The sequence below is a fragment of the Somniosus microcephalus genome, chromosome 7 (assembly GCF_052327205.1).
Source record: "Somniosus microcephalus isolate GS21.2 chromosome 7, FLI_Smic_1.0, whole genome shotgun sequence".
Classification (NCBI taxonomy): Eukaryota; Metazoa; Chordata; class Chondrichthyes; order Squaliformes; family Somniosidae; genus Somniosus; species Somniosus microcephalus.
Window position 1 is genome coordinate 9,245,550 of NC_140993.1, and position 14,558 is coordinate 9,260,107.

At 54.7% G+C, this 14,558-nt stretch overlaps 1 protein-coding gene across 1 annotated transcript; it reads left to right on the plus strand.

Moving 5' to 3' along the window:
* Positions 1-456: 456 nt before the first annotated feature.
* On the plus strand, positions 457-12,193 carry LOC147114497 (uncharacterized). The gene is made up of 3 exons (XM_085993927.1): positions 457-633; positions 2,350-2,461; positions 7,858-12,193. The coding sequence occupies exons 1-3, from the start codon at positions 457-459 to the stop codon at positions 8,037-8,039; spliced, it is 471 nt and encodes a 156-aa protein (XP_085850053.1). The 3' UTR covers positions 8,040-12,193.
* Positions 12,194-14,558: the final 2,365 nt, after the last annotated feature.

Here is a 14,558-nt window from a genome sequence, read left to right on the forward strand (position 1 = left end):
ACCGCTCACTGGTCTGTCCAGAGAGAGTCAAACTGACCGCTCACTGGTCTGTCCAGAGAGAGTCAAACTGACCGCTCACTGGTCTGTCCAGAGAGAGTCAAACTGACCGCTCACTGGTCTGTCCAGAGAGAGTCAAACTGACCGCTCACTGGTCTGTCCTGAGTGGAGGCATTGACTGATTATACTGGGGAGCCTTGCCTCTGATCACCGTTCAGTGATCCCTCAATCCTAACCCTAACCCTGTGCCGCCCGAACCCTTCTGATGACCTCCCTGTGACGCCTGCTGGAACGGGGCTTGTGTTTGTGCGCACCATGTGTTTGTGCGCCGTGTTGAGTGTGTTTGCGCGCAGTATGTGTGCGCATTTTCGAGCGGTGTGAGTGCACGGTTGCGCAGGGCGTGTGGTCCTCGTTTTTGAACGTTGATGGTTGATGTTCTGCTCGGACAGCGGCTCGCTAATGGCTGCCCTCTGCTTCTGTAGGTTGACCAAGCTCTCCCTGAGTAACACGCTGGTGACAGATGCCGGATTAGTTCACCTGCAGCCTCTGAAGGACCTTGAGGAACTCTGCCTTGACCGCACGAATGTCAGCAGCAAGGGCGTGGCCCGGTGTATCCGGAGCCTGCCCCATTTACAGGTCAGGAACAAAGCTCAAAGATAGGCACAGACCCGTCGTCAGGATAGACTGAGGAATCTGGGCGGGTGGGGGGGCAGGGTGTGCGGGCGGGGGTAGAGCGGGCGGGGGGCAGGGTGTGCGGGCGGGGGTTGGGCAGGGTGGGGCGGAGCGGGACTGAGTGGGTGGGGTTGCGGGGGGTGGGGTGGGGTTGGGGCGGGACGGGGTGGGTGGGAGTGGGGGTGTGGCGGGGTGGGATGGGGGGGTGGTGTGGGGTGTGGCGGGCGGTCAATCTGTGGAATATGTTCCCTCAGACGCAGGCAGTGGGTCAGTGGTCCGTTGCTCTCTTACACCCTCTGGTGGTCATTTTATGTGTGGTCACTGACAGTCTCTTGACCCAGGAAGGAACCAGGGGGAGCTAATGGGGGATAAATACTTGTAAAGGATGATACCCAAACTGAGAGGTTGTAACTATCAGGAGAGACTGAAAGGCGGGGGCTCTTTTCTGTGGAAAAGAGAAGGTTGAGGGGCGACCTGATAGAGGTATTTAAAATTCTGAAAGGGTTCGATAGGGTCGACGTAGAGAAGATGTTTCCACTTGTGGGGGAGACCAGAACTAGGGGCCGTCAATATAAGATAGTCACTGATAAATCCAATAGGGAATTCAGGAGAAACTTCTTTTCCACATTCTCACCACTCTCTGGGTACTCGCTACCACAGGGAGTGGTTGAGGCGAATAGTATCGAGGCATTTAAGGGGAAGCTGGATAAACAAACGAGGGAGAAAGGAATAGAAGGATATGCTGATGGGGTGGGAGGAGGCTGGTGTGGAGCATAAACACCGGCACGGATCAGTTGGGCCGAATGGCCTGTTTCTGTGCTGTAAATTTGAGGAGAGGGGACAGGTGGAGGGAGGAAGGAGTAGAACAGAGGGGGAAGGGAGAGGAGGGGGTAGAACAGGGGGAGGGAGAAGAGGGGAGAGGAGGAGGGTCAGGAGGGAGGAAGGGACAGGAGGAGGGAGGGATGGGAGGGGGAGGGAGAGGAGGATGGGAGGGAGGGAGAGGCGGGAGGGGGGGGGGAGGGAGAGAGGAGAGGGAGAGGAGGAGGGGAGGGAGGGAGAGGCGGAGGGGAGGGGGGTCAGGAGGGGGGGAGGGAGAGAGGAGGAGGGAGAGGAGGAGGGAGGGGAGGGAGAGGAGGAGGGTCAGGAAGGAGGGAGGGTCAGGAGGGAGGGAGGAGAGGGAGAGGAGGGGGGTCAGGGAGGGAGAGAGGAGGAGGGTCAGGGAGGGAGAGAGGAGGAGGGTCAGGAAGGAGGGAGGGGCAGGAGGGAGGGAGGAGAGGGAGAGGAGGGGGGTCAGGGAGGGAGAGAGGAGGAGGGTCAGGGAGGGAGAGAGGAGGAGGGTCAGGAGGGAGGGAGGGGAGGGAGAGAGGAGGGGGGTCAGGGAGGGAGAGAGGAGGAGGGTCAGGAGGGAGGGAGGGGAGGGAGGGAGGGGAGGGAGAGAGGAGGAGGGTCAGGAGGGAGGGAGAGGTGGGTCAGGAGGGAGGGAGGGGAGGGAGAGAGGAGGAGGGTCAGGAGGGAGGGAGAGGTGGGTCAGGAGGGAGGGAGAGGTGGGTCAGGAGGGAGGGAGAGGGGGGTCAGGAGGGAGGGAGAGGGGAGGGAGAGGAGGAGGGTCGGGAGGGAGGGTTGGTTCTGTCGCTGGGACAGGGTGACTAACGGTGCTGCTTTTAACGTGTTTACCGGCAGGTTTTGAGCCTGGCATCGACGCGTGTTGGTGACACTGTGGTGACACAGGGACTGCTGCACTGCAAGCAACTTGTGAAGTTGAACTTAAGTCGGACTCGCATCACCGACCGAGGTACTTTTCTCCCCCGCCCCCACCCCCCCCACCACTGCTTCTTAACTGAGGCTCTCTCCTTTATCTTTGCCCAGCCCCTGGGACTCGCCATGTGACCACTGACCCTTGCATTCAGACCGTGCCGAGCTATCTCGCCTTGTCCAGAGCAGTCGGACCAGAGGACACGGCCTGCGCTTGAAGGGGGGAAATTCAAAACTCATCTGCGGAAACATTGGCCCGAAATTTGCAGTCAGCGGCGAAGCAAAGGTGTTCGCTGCTGGCCCCGGAGAGATCTCTGCCGAGATGTTTGCCTTTTCCGACGCGTAAGTGATTTCAACGCAGTGTCGTGGGAATCCCCTAGTGCGATCTGCTATGATGTCAGCAAGATGTCTACGCAGCCAATCACATTGCAGAATTCTCACAGACCGGGGGACCAGGAAAAGAGAACCTGCTTTTATCCGGACTTTTAAAAAATGTTACAGAGAGCAAAACAAAGATTGGGGCTATCACATGGAGATAAGGTAGAAGCTGAAATAAATATGAACAAACCTTTAAAAAACATTTAAAAAAATATTTTTTTTTAAAGTTTCTTAAAAATTGTAATTTTTATCATAATAGAGAAATTTGACACTCCACAAAATTAAAATTGGTTTCTCAGGGCCAGAATGTTTGTTTAGCAGTCAATAGGTTGTCAAAACCCCAGTTACGCCTAATCCACACGGTCTAACATTTAATGGGGTGTTTAACAGTGATATTAGCGCGGAAAAGCCTAAGTTTCCGTCAGTTTCCCTGATTGCCGGCTGTTTGGGGGTGGTGGGGGGGGCGCACAGTGCAGCCAGTGTCTGAGCAGTGAATGACTGACCACACCTTCGGGATCGACGTGTTAGGACGCGCATGCGCTACATCCTGAAGTTGCGGTCACTTTCAAAGTGGTAATAACAGAGAACGCTACTCGTTCGTCGTTATTGCCCACCGCAGATTCCGGGCCAATATTTCAGTGAGCGAGTGGTCAGTCTATGGAACAGGTTCCCTCGGGAAAACGGTGGAAGCAGTTAGTGTCGATTCATAGATTTATCTCGGACAATAATATTTTGGGGTAGAGTCTGTGAGTAATTGGAGACACGACGTGGGGTGAGTGTCGCGTGCTCGGGAGGAGCAGCTGACTTCAGATCTCTGGTTCCCAAAGCTCGCCACCACTGGGGATTTTCCTCGCCTCATGTCTGGGTCTGTTGGAGACTCATTGATAGAGATTGATTGCTGCGATTGGTCAATAACTCCATTATAAAGAAAGACTTGTCTTTCTACAGCACCTTTCACAACCTCAGGACATCTCAAAGCGCTCCACAGCAACTGAAGTACTTTTGAAGTGTAGTCACTGTTGTAATGTAGGAAACGCGACAGCCAATTTCCGCACAGCAACCTCCCACAAACAGCAATGTGATAATGACCAGATAATCTGTGTTAGTGATGTTATTTGAGGGATAAATATTGGCCCCAGGACACGGGGGAGAACTCCACTGCTCTTCTTCGAAATAGTGCCACAGGATCTTTTACGTCCACCTGAGAACAGGCGGGGCCTCGGTTTAACGTCTCATCCAAAAGACGGCATCTCTGAAAGTGCGGCGTTCCCTCAGTGCTGCACTGGGAGTGTTGACCTGGATTTTGTGCTCAAGTGTCTGGGGTGGGACTTGAACCCACATCCTTCTGCCCCAGAAGCAAGAGTGCTGCCCACTGAGCCACGACTGACATTATCGTTGTATCTTGTACAGTATCAGCTGTGGCTCAGTGGGCAGCACCCTCGCCTCTGAGTCAGAAGGTTGTAGGTTCAAGTCCCACTCCAGGGTCATGAGAACATAAACCTAGGCTGACACTCCAGTGCAGTACTGAGGGAGTGCGGCACTGTCGGAGGGGCAGTACTGAGGGAGCGCCGCACTGTTGGAGGGTCAGTACTGAGGGAGCGCCGCACTGTTGGAGGGCCAGTACTGAGGGAGCGCTGCACTGTCGGAGGGTCAGTACTGAGGGAGCGCCGCACTGTTGGAGGGCCAGTACTGAGGGAGCGCCGCACTGTCGGAGGGTCAGTACTGAGGGAGCGCCGCACTGTTGGAGGGCCAGTACTGAGGGAGCGCTGCACTGTCGGAGGGTCAGTACTGAGGGAGCGCCGCACTGTTGGAGGGGCAGTACTGAGGGAGCGCCGCACTGTCGGAGGGTCAGTACTGAGGGAGCGCCGCACTGTCGGAGGGGCAGTACTGAGGGAGCGCCGCACTGTCAGAGTGGCAGTACTGAGGGAGCGCTGCACTGTCGGAGTGGCAGTACTGAGGGAGTGCTGCACTGTGGTAGGGGCAGTACTGAGGGAGCGCCGCACTGTGGTAGGGGCAGTACTGAGGGAGCGCCGCACTGTCGGAGGGGCAGTACTGAGGGAGCGCCGCACTGTCGGAGGGGCAGTACTGAGGGAGCGCTGCACTGTCGGAGGGGCAGTACTGAGGGAGCGCCGCACTGTCGGAGGGGCAGTACTGAGGGAGCGCCGCACTGTCGGAGGGGCAGTAAACATAAACATAGAAACATAGAAGATAGGAGCAGGAGTAGGCCATTCGGCCCCTCGAGCCTGCTCCGCCATTTAATGAGATCATGGCTGATCATTCAAATTCAGTACCCTGTCCCTGCCTTCTCCCCATATCCCTCGATCCCTTTAGCCTTAAGAAATATATCCAACTCCTTCTTGAATATATTTAATGAACTGGCCTCCACCGCCCTCTGTGACAGAGAATTCCACAGGTTCACCACTCTCTCGGTGAAGAAATTCCTCCTCATCTCAGTCCTAGATGGCTTACCCCTTATCCTTAGACTATGACCCCTGGTTCTGGACTCCCCAGCCATCAGAAACATCCTTCCTGCATCTAGTCTCTCCAGGCCTGACAGAATTTTATAGGTTTCGATGAGATCCCCTCTCAATCTTCTAAACTCCAGTGAGTATAAGCCCAATCGACCCAATCTCTCCTCATACGTCATTCCTGCCATCCCAGGTATCAGTCTGGTGAACCTTTGCTGCACTCCTTCCATGGCAAGAACGTCCTTCCTCAGATAAGGTGACCAAAACTGCACACAATACTCAAGGTGCGGTCTCACCAAGGCCCTGTACAACTGTAGCAAGACATCCTTGTTCCTGTACTCGAACCCTCTTGCTACGAAGGCCAACATACCATTTGCCTTCTTAACCGCCTGCTGCACCTGCATGCTTACCTTCAGCGACTGGTGTACAAGAACACCCAGGTCTCTTTGCACTTCCCCTTCTCCCAAACTATTACCATTCAAATAATAATCTGCCTTCCTGTTTTTGCCACCAAAGTGGATGACCTCACATTTATCCACATTATAGTGCATTTGCCATGTTTCTGCCCAATCACCCAACCTGTCCAAATCGCACTGGAGTTTCACGACATCCTCCTCACAGCTTACCTTCCCACCCAGCTTTGTGTCGTCTGCAAATTTGGAGATATTACATCCAATTCCCTCCTCCAGATCATTAATATATATTGTGAACAGTACTGAGGGAGCGCCGCACTGTCGGAGGGGCAGTACTGAGGGAGCGCCGCACTGTCGGAGGGGCAGTACTGAGGGAGCGCCGCACTGTCGGAGGGGCAGTACTGAGGGAGCGCCGCACTGTCGGAGGGGCAGTACTGAGGGAGCGCTACACTGTCGGAGGTGTCGTTTTTCAGATGAGACGTTAAACCGAGGCCCCGTCTGCTCTCTCAGGTGGATGTAAAAGATCCCGTGGCCACTATTTCGAAGAAGAGCAGGGGAGTTCTCCCCAGTGTCCTGGCCAATATTTATCCCTCAACCAACATCACTATAACAGATTATCTGGTCATTATCACATTGCTGTGTGCAAATTGGCTGCCGCGTTTCCTACATTACAACAGTACTTCATTGGCTGTAAAGTGCTTTGAGCCGTCTGGTGGTTGTGAAAGGCGCTATAGAAATGCAAGTCTTTTTCTTTTATCTTGCGAGCTTGAGGGACCATGGTCCTTTTCATGATTTGATTTAAATTTTTTGTATGGCGCCTTATCACATGCTTTTTGAAAATCCATACAAATTATCCCATCGTGTCCGCGCCGGCCGACAAAGAGCTCTCCAGCCTAATCCCACTTTCCAGCTCTCGGTCCGTAGCCCTGTAGGTTACGGCACTTCAAGGGCATATCCAAGTACTTTTTAAATGTGATGAGGGTTTCTGCCTCTCCCACCCTTTCAGGCAGTGAGTTCCAGACCCTCACCACCCTCTGGGTGAACAAAGTTCTCCTCAACTCCCCTCTAATCCTTCTACCAATTACTTTAAATCTATGCCCCCTGGTTATTGACCTCTCTGCTAAGGGAAATAGGTCCTTCCTATCCACTCTATCTGGGCCCCTCATAATTTTATACACCTTAATTAAATCTCCCCTCAGCCTCCTCTGTTCCAAAGAAAACAACCCCAGCCGATCCAATCTTTCCTCACAGCTAAAATTCTCCAGCCCAGGCAACATCCTGGTAAATCTCCTCTGCACCCGAATGATGGAGTTCTTCCCTACTCCTGGAACTGATGTTTTCCCATGGCCCGGAGTTCCAAGCGTTGGGAAAGAGCCTGAATGGGAATGGGGTGAACAGGTGGAGACTGCATGCAGTTTTGGGCTGCACACTGTAGGAAGGGTGTTGAGGCAATAGAGGCGGATTCACCGGGATGTTGCCTGGTGTGAGGAAATACAACTAGAGAACGACTGGAAAAATTGGGGGCTTTGGTAGAACAGAGGAGATTAAGGGGCGATTTGATAGAAACGTTTAAAATAATGAAGGGATGGGACAGAGTAGATAGAAACAGACTGTTTCCAGCAGTCTAGAACGAGGGGACAGGGATATAAGATTAAATGTAAGAGATTTAGGACAGAGAGCCGGAGCAACTCTTTTCCACAGAGGGTTGTGAGGCTGCGGAATTCACTCCCGGAGTCAGTGATTGAGACAGAGACCGGGTCAACACTGAAGAACAGGTGAGATAGATGGGTGAAGGAAAGGAACATCGCGCCTGTTCTGCCATTCAATTAGATCGTGGCTGATCTGTATCTTTACTCCATCTACCCGCCTTGGTTCCGGAACCCTTAATACCCTTACCCCCCCCCCCCCAGACTCAACAGATTTTTAAGGGAGAGTGTTCCAGATTTCCACTACCCTTTGTGTGAAAGGATGATAATGGGACCTGGGAACAGGGCAGGCATATGGGATTAGGGTACTGCAAGTGTGGAGAGCTGATTGAGTCGAGCGGCCTGTGTTATCTTTTCTATGTAATGTTACATAAGCCGCACCCTCAGCTCTTCTAGACTGGCGTGAGGGTGCGGCTTATAACTCTTGCCGAACGAGCTGACCGACGTACTCTGGTGTGCTCTGGTTTCCAGGCCTCAAGTACCTGAGCCAGACCAAGGTGGGCCAGCTGAACCTCGACGGGACGGGCGTGACGCTGCCTGGGATCAGCGGGCTGATGGCGACCTGCCCTGGCATCACCAGCATCCGCGTCAACAACCTGCGAGCGCTCGCTCCGGAGCAGGCCTCGGACGAGGAGATGGCGGCTGAGGATTGAACGGCGGGTCGGAAGGAAAGGCTGGGGGGGGGGGCGCTCCTCAACCCCGTCCCGCCCGACCATCGTGAGATGAAAGCGGGGTTATTGGGAGGGAAGGAGATTTGATTCCTATCGCTCGTAGATTCCATGATTCCGGGATTTAGGCTGATCTTCGTTCAGCCGCGCCAATTGCTGAACTTTTCCTTCTTGCTGTTTCCTCCTCCCTCCCTTCCTCTCATTCGGGCCCCCGGGACAGTGTAGAGGGAGTTTTACTCTGTATCTACCCCGTGCTGTACCTGCCCTGGGAGTGTTTGATGGGACAGTGTAGAGGGAGCTTTACTCTGTATCTAACCCGTGCTGTACCTGCCCTGGGAGTGTTTGATGGCACAGTGTAGAGGGAGCTTTACTCTGTATCTAACCCGTGCTGTACCTGCCCTGGGAGTGTTTGATGGGCCAGTGTAGAGGGAGCTTTACTCTGAATCTAACCCACACGGTACCTGCCCTGGGAATGTTTGATGGTACAATGTAGAGGGAGCTTTACTCTGTATCTAACCCGTGCTGTACCTGCCCTGGGAGTGTTTCATGGGACAGTGTAGAGGGAGCTTTACTCTGTATCTAAACCCGTGCTGTACCTGCCCTGGGAATGTTTGGTACAATGTAGAGGGAGCTTTACTCTGTATCTAACCCATGCTGTACCTGCCCTGGGAGTGTTTGATGGGACAGTGTAGAGGGAGCTTTACTCTGTATCTAACCTGTGCTGTACCTGCCCTGGGAGTGTTTGATGAGACAGTGTAGAGGGAGCTTTACTCTGTATCTAACCTGTGCTGTACCTGCCCTGGGAGTGTTTGGTGGGACAGTGTAGAGGGAGCTTTACTCTGTATCTAACCCGTGCTGTACCTGCCCTGGGAGTGTTGGACACTGATACCGGGTGCCTCTGATGGGGAGGTGTTCTAAACCGCAACCGCTCTAACCCCCTCCACTCCCCACTTGCCCTTGACCTCTGAATTGGGGGTCCTGTCTTTCTCCTGATTGCTGGGTTTGAATCATATTGCGGGTCACAGAGTGGTGATTGCCGCAGATGGAGAGATGCCGTGGCTCGGTCTGTCGCCCCCCACCTTCCCAGCCGAGAGTGGTAGCACCCAATTAAAATGGGGGTGGGCGGGGGGAGGGAGAAGTCCTTTTATATTGTACACCGGTTACTTCACTGCTCTGTCTCAAACTCTGATTCCATTGATTTGTTTTTGAAACCGAAATGTTTAATCACTAAAGGCTGAGCTTGATTATTTTTTGTATCTGATCTGAGGGCGGGGAGAGGCTCTGTTCTCGACAGGCTGTAGTGATTGGCCTCTCGGTAGAACGTGCCTGTGCAACCCTTGTAGTGGGGCTGAGGCTCCGCATGCAGCCCATTGCGCTCTCGCTCTCTGCCTCTCCCGCAGGTGTTGGAGCCTGTGCCTGTTCTCGACTGATCCTGAACTAAAGCCCGCTCTCTCCGCTACCCGCTCATCCATTTGCTTCCAATTATTTTATGTGATTAACTTGCATCAGGACATCCCAAAGCGCTTTACAGACAACAAATTACTTTTTGCAATGTAGTCACTGTTGTAAAGTGGGAAACGCGGCAGCCAATTTGCACACAGCAACTCCCACAAACAGCAATGTGATAGTGACCAGATATTCTGTTTTTTCAGTGGTGTTGGTTGAGGAATAAATACTGACCAGGACACCGGGGAGAACTCCCCTGCTCTTCTTCCAATAGTGGCCGTGGGAACTTTTACATCCACCTGAGGGGGCAGACAGGGCCTCGGTTTAACATCTCATCCGAAAGACTGGCCCGGAGTGAGTGACCCCCCAGGACATGGACTGACCTGGAGTGAGTGACCCCCCAGGTCATGGACTGGCCCGGAGTGAGTGACCCCCCAGGTCGTGGACTGGCCCGGAGTGAGTGACCCCCCAGGTCGTGGACTGGCCCGGAGTGAGTGACCCCCCAGGACATGGACTGACCCGGAGTGAGTGACCCCCCAGGTCGTGGACTGGCCCGGAGTGAGTGACCCCCCAGGACATGGACTGACCCGGAGTGAGTGACCCCCAGGTCATGGACTGGCCCGGAGTGAGTGACCCCCCAGGTCATGGACTGACCCGGAGTGAGTGACCCCCCAGGTCATGGACTGACCCGGAGTGAGTGACCCCCAGGACATGGACTGACCCGGAGTGAGTGACCCCCAGGTCATGGACTGACCCGGGGTGAGTGACCCCCAGGACATGGACTGGCCCGGAGTGAGTGACCCCCAGGACATGGACTGACCCAGAGTGAGTGACCCCCCAGGTCATGGACTGACCCGGAGTGAGTGACCCCCAGGGCATGGACTGACCCGGAGTGAGTGACCCCAGGGCATGGACTGGCCCGGAGTGAGTGACCCCCAGGACATGGACTGGCCCGGAGTGAGTTAACCCCCAGGACATGGACTGACCCGGAGCGAGTGACCCGGAGTGAGTGACGCCCAGGACATGGACTGGCCCGGAGTGAGTGACCCCCAGGACATGGACTGGCCCGGAGTGAGTGACCCCCAGGTCATGGACTGACCCGGGGTGAGTGACCCCCAGGACATGGACTGGCCCGGAGTGAGTGACCCCCAGGACATGGACTGACCCGGAGTGAGTGACCCCCAGGTCATGGACTGACCCGGGGTGAGTGACCCCCAGGACATGGACTGGCCCGGAGTGAGTGACCCCCAGGACATGGACTGACCCAGAGTGAGTGACCCCCAGGGCATGGACTGACCCGGAGTGAGTGACCCCAGGGCATGGACTGGCCCGGAGTGAGTGACCCCCAGGACATGGACTGACCCAGAGTGAGTGACCCCCAGGGCATGGACTGACCCGGAGTGAGTGACCCCAGGGCATGGACTGGCCCGGAGTGAGTGACCCCCAGGACATGGACTGACCCGGAGTGAGTTAACCCCCAGGACATGGACTGACCCGGAGTGAGTGACCCGGAGTGAGTGACGCCCAGGACATGGACTGACCCGGAGTGAGTGACCCCCAGGACATGGACTGACCCGGAGTGAGTGACCCCCAGGTCATGGACTGGCCCGGAGTGAGTGACCCCAGGACATGGACTGACCCGGAGTGAGTGACCCCCAGGTCATGGAGTGACCCGGAGTGAGTGACCCCCAGGTCATGGACTGACCCGGAGTGAGTGACCCCAGGACATGGACTGACCCGGAGTGAGTGACCCCCAGGTCATGGAGTGACCCGGAGTGAGTGACCCCCAGGTCATGGACTGGCCCAGAGTGAGTGACCCCCAGGTCATGGAGTGACCGGGAGTGAGTGACCCCCAGGACATGGACTGACCCGGAGTGAGTGACCCCCAGGTCATGGACTGGCCCGGAGTGAGTGACCCCAGGACATGGACTTACCCGGAGTGAGTGACCCCCAGGTCATGGAGTGACCCGGAGTGAGTGACCCCCAGGTCATGGACTGGCCCAGAGTGAGTGACCCCCAGGTCATGGAGTGACCGGGAGTGAGTGACCCGGAGTGAGTGATCCCCCAGGACATGGACTGACCCGGAGTGAGTGACCCCAGGAGATGGACTGACCCGGAGTGAGTGACCCGGAATGAGTGACCCCAGGGCATGGACTGACCCGGACTGAGTGACCCCCAGGTCATGGACTGACCCGGACTGAGTGACCCCCAGGTCATGGACTGACCCGGACTGAGTGACCCCCAGGACATGGACTGACCCGGAGTGAGTGACCCGGAGTGAGTGACCCCCAGGAAATGGACTGACCTGGAGTGAGTGACCCCAGGACACGGACTGACCCAGAGTGAGTGACCCCAGGACACAGACTGACCTGGAGTGAGTGACCCCCAGGTCATGGACTGACCCGGAGTGAGTGACCCCCAGGTCATGGACTGACCCGGAGTGAGTGACCCCCAGGACATGGACTGACCCGGAGTGAGTGACCCGGAGTGAGTGACCCCAGGACATTGTCTGGCCAACATTCTACCCTCTACTAACACCACCAAAAACGCAGGGCCTGCTCGCCCTGCAAGTGGGGTCTTGCTGCTGTCGAATGTCTGCGCTCTAAGATCTGACTCTCGCTGTATCGCATGGTTTGCAGTTGGACATGGAAGGTGCAATAAAAACACAAGTAATATATTTACCGCTCACCTGGCACCCTTCGTATCTCTGTTTCTTGCTGCCGTGGTCATTGCTCCTCTCGGTGGACTGCTCATTTCTCCCAGCTCCACCTCCCTGCCTCCTCTGTGTTGAAATCCAGTCTCATTCTCGCCGTCTCCTGCTCTTAACTCATTCCTGCCCCCAGCCCATGGGATGCCTCGGGGTTCCTACCCCCTACGGGCTTTTAAAACCCAGGATTGGTGAAAGGTGAGGAACTGTGGAGGTGTCGAGAGATTCAGGGGTCCAGGTACAGAAATCACTAAAAGCTAGTGGACAGGTACAAAAAATAATCAAAAGAAAGACATACATTTCTATAGCGCCTTTCACAACCTCAGGACATCCCAAAGCGCTTTATAACCAATGAAGTACTTTTGGAGTGTAGTCACTGTCGTAATGTGGGAAACGTGGCAGCCAATTTGCGCACAGCAAGCTCCCACAAACAGCAACATAGAAACATAGAAGATAGGAGCAGGAGTAGGCCATTCGGCCCCTCGAGCCCGCTCCGCCATTCAATGAGATCATGGCTGATCATCCAAATTCAGTACCCTGTCCCTGCCTTCTCCCCATATCCCTTGATCCCTTTAGCCTCAAGAAATATATCTAACTCCTTCTTGAATATATTTAATGAATTGGCCTCAACTGCCTTCTGTGGTAGAGAATTCCACAGGTTCACCACTCTCTGGGTGAAGAAATTCTTCCTCATCTCTGTCCTAAATGGCTTACCCCTTATCCTTAGACTGTGACCCCTGGTTCTGGACTCCCCCACCATCGGGAACATCCTTCCTGCATCTAGTCTGTCTAGTCCTGTTAGAATTTTATAAGTTTCAATGAGACTCCCTCTCATTCTTCTAAACTCTAGCGAATATAAGCCTAATCGACCCAATCTCTCTTCATATGTCATTCCTGCCATCCCAGGTATCAGCCTGGTGAATCTTTGCTGCACTCCCTCCATGGCAAGAACATCCTTCCTCAGGTAAGGTGACCAAAACTGCACACAATACTCAAGGTGTGGTCTCACCAAGGCCCTGTACAACTGGAGCAAGACATCCTTGCTTCTGTACTCGAATCCTCTCGCTACGAAGGCCAACATACCATTTGCCGCCTTAACCGCCTGCTGCACCTGCATGCTTACCTTCAGCGACTGGTGCACAAGGACACCCAGGTCTTGTTGCACTTCCCCTTCTCCCAATCTATTGCCATTCAGATAATAATCTGCCGCCTTGTTTTTGCCACCAAAGTAGATAACCTCGCATTTATCCACATTATACTGCATCTGCCATGCTTCTGCCCAATCACCCAACCTGTCCAAATCATACTGGAGTTTCTCAGCCTCCTCACAGCACACACGCCCACCCAGCTTTGTGACATCTGTAAACTTGGAGATATTACATCTAGTTCCCTCGTCTAGACCATTAATATATATTGTGAATAGCTGGGGTCCTAGCACCGATCCCTGCGGTACCCCACTAGTCACTGCCTGCCACTCGGAAAAAGACCCATTTATTCCAACTCTTTGCTTCCTGTCTGCCAACCAGTTCTCTATCCAAGACAGTACCTTACCCCCAATCCCATGTGCTTTAACTTTACATGCTAATCTCTTATGCGGGACCTTATCGAAAGCCTTCTGAAAGTCCAAACACACCACATCCACTGGTTCTCCCTTATCTATTTTACCAGTTACATCCTCAAAAAATTCCAGCAATGTGATAATGACCAGATAATCTGTTTCAGTGATGTTGATTGAGGGATCAATATTGGCCCCCAGGACACCTGGGGATAACTCCCCTGCTCGTCTTCAAAATCGTGCCATGGGATCTTTTACATCCACCTGAGAGAGCAGATGTCTCATCCGAAAGACGGCCCCTCCGACAGTGCAGCACTCCCTCAGTACTGCCCCTCCGACAGTGCAGCGCTCCCTCAGTACTGCCCCTCCGACAGTGCAGCGCTCCCTCAGTACTGCCCCTCCGACAGTGCAGCGCTCCCGCAGTACTGCCCCTCCGACAGTGCAGCGCTCCCTCAGTACTGCCCCTCCGACAGTGCAGCGCTCCCTCAGTACTGCCCCTCCGACAGTGCAGCGCTCCCTCAGTACTGCCCCTCAGACAGTGCAGCGCTCCCTCAGTACAGGGCTCACCCTCGCGGGTTAGGACCATCTTTCCCCCCCCCCCCCCCCCGGGTCCTGACCACCTCCCCCTGCCTAAGATCTTGACCCCACTCCCCCCTCCCAATAGATGGGGCATGGTGTGTGTGTGGGTCACGGATTGTTAACAGGTTTATTAGTTATGAAGTGAATAGTGAGAATGTCGTGACCTCCGGATTTCGTCCACTCCAATGATGTCACTTCACGCACCGAGCTTCCCCCT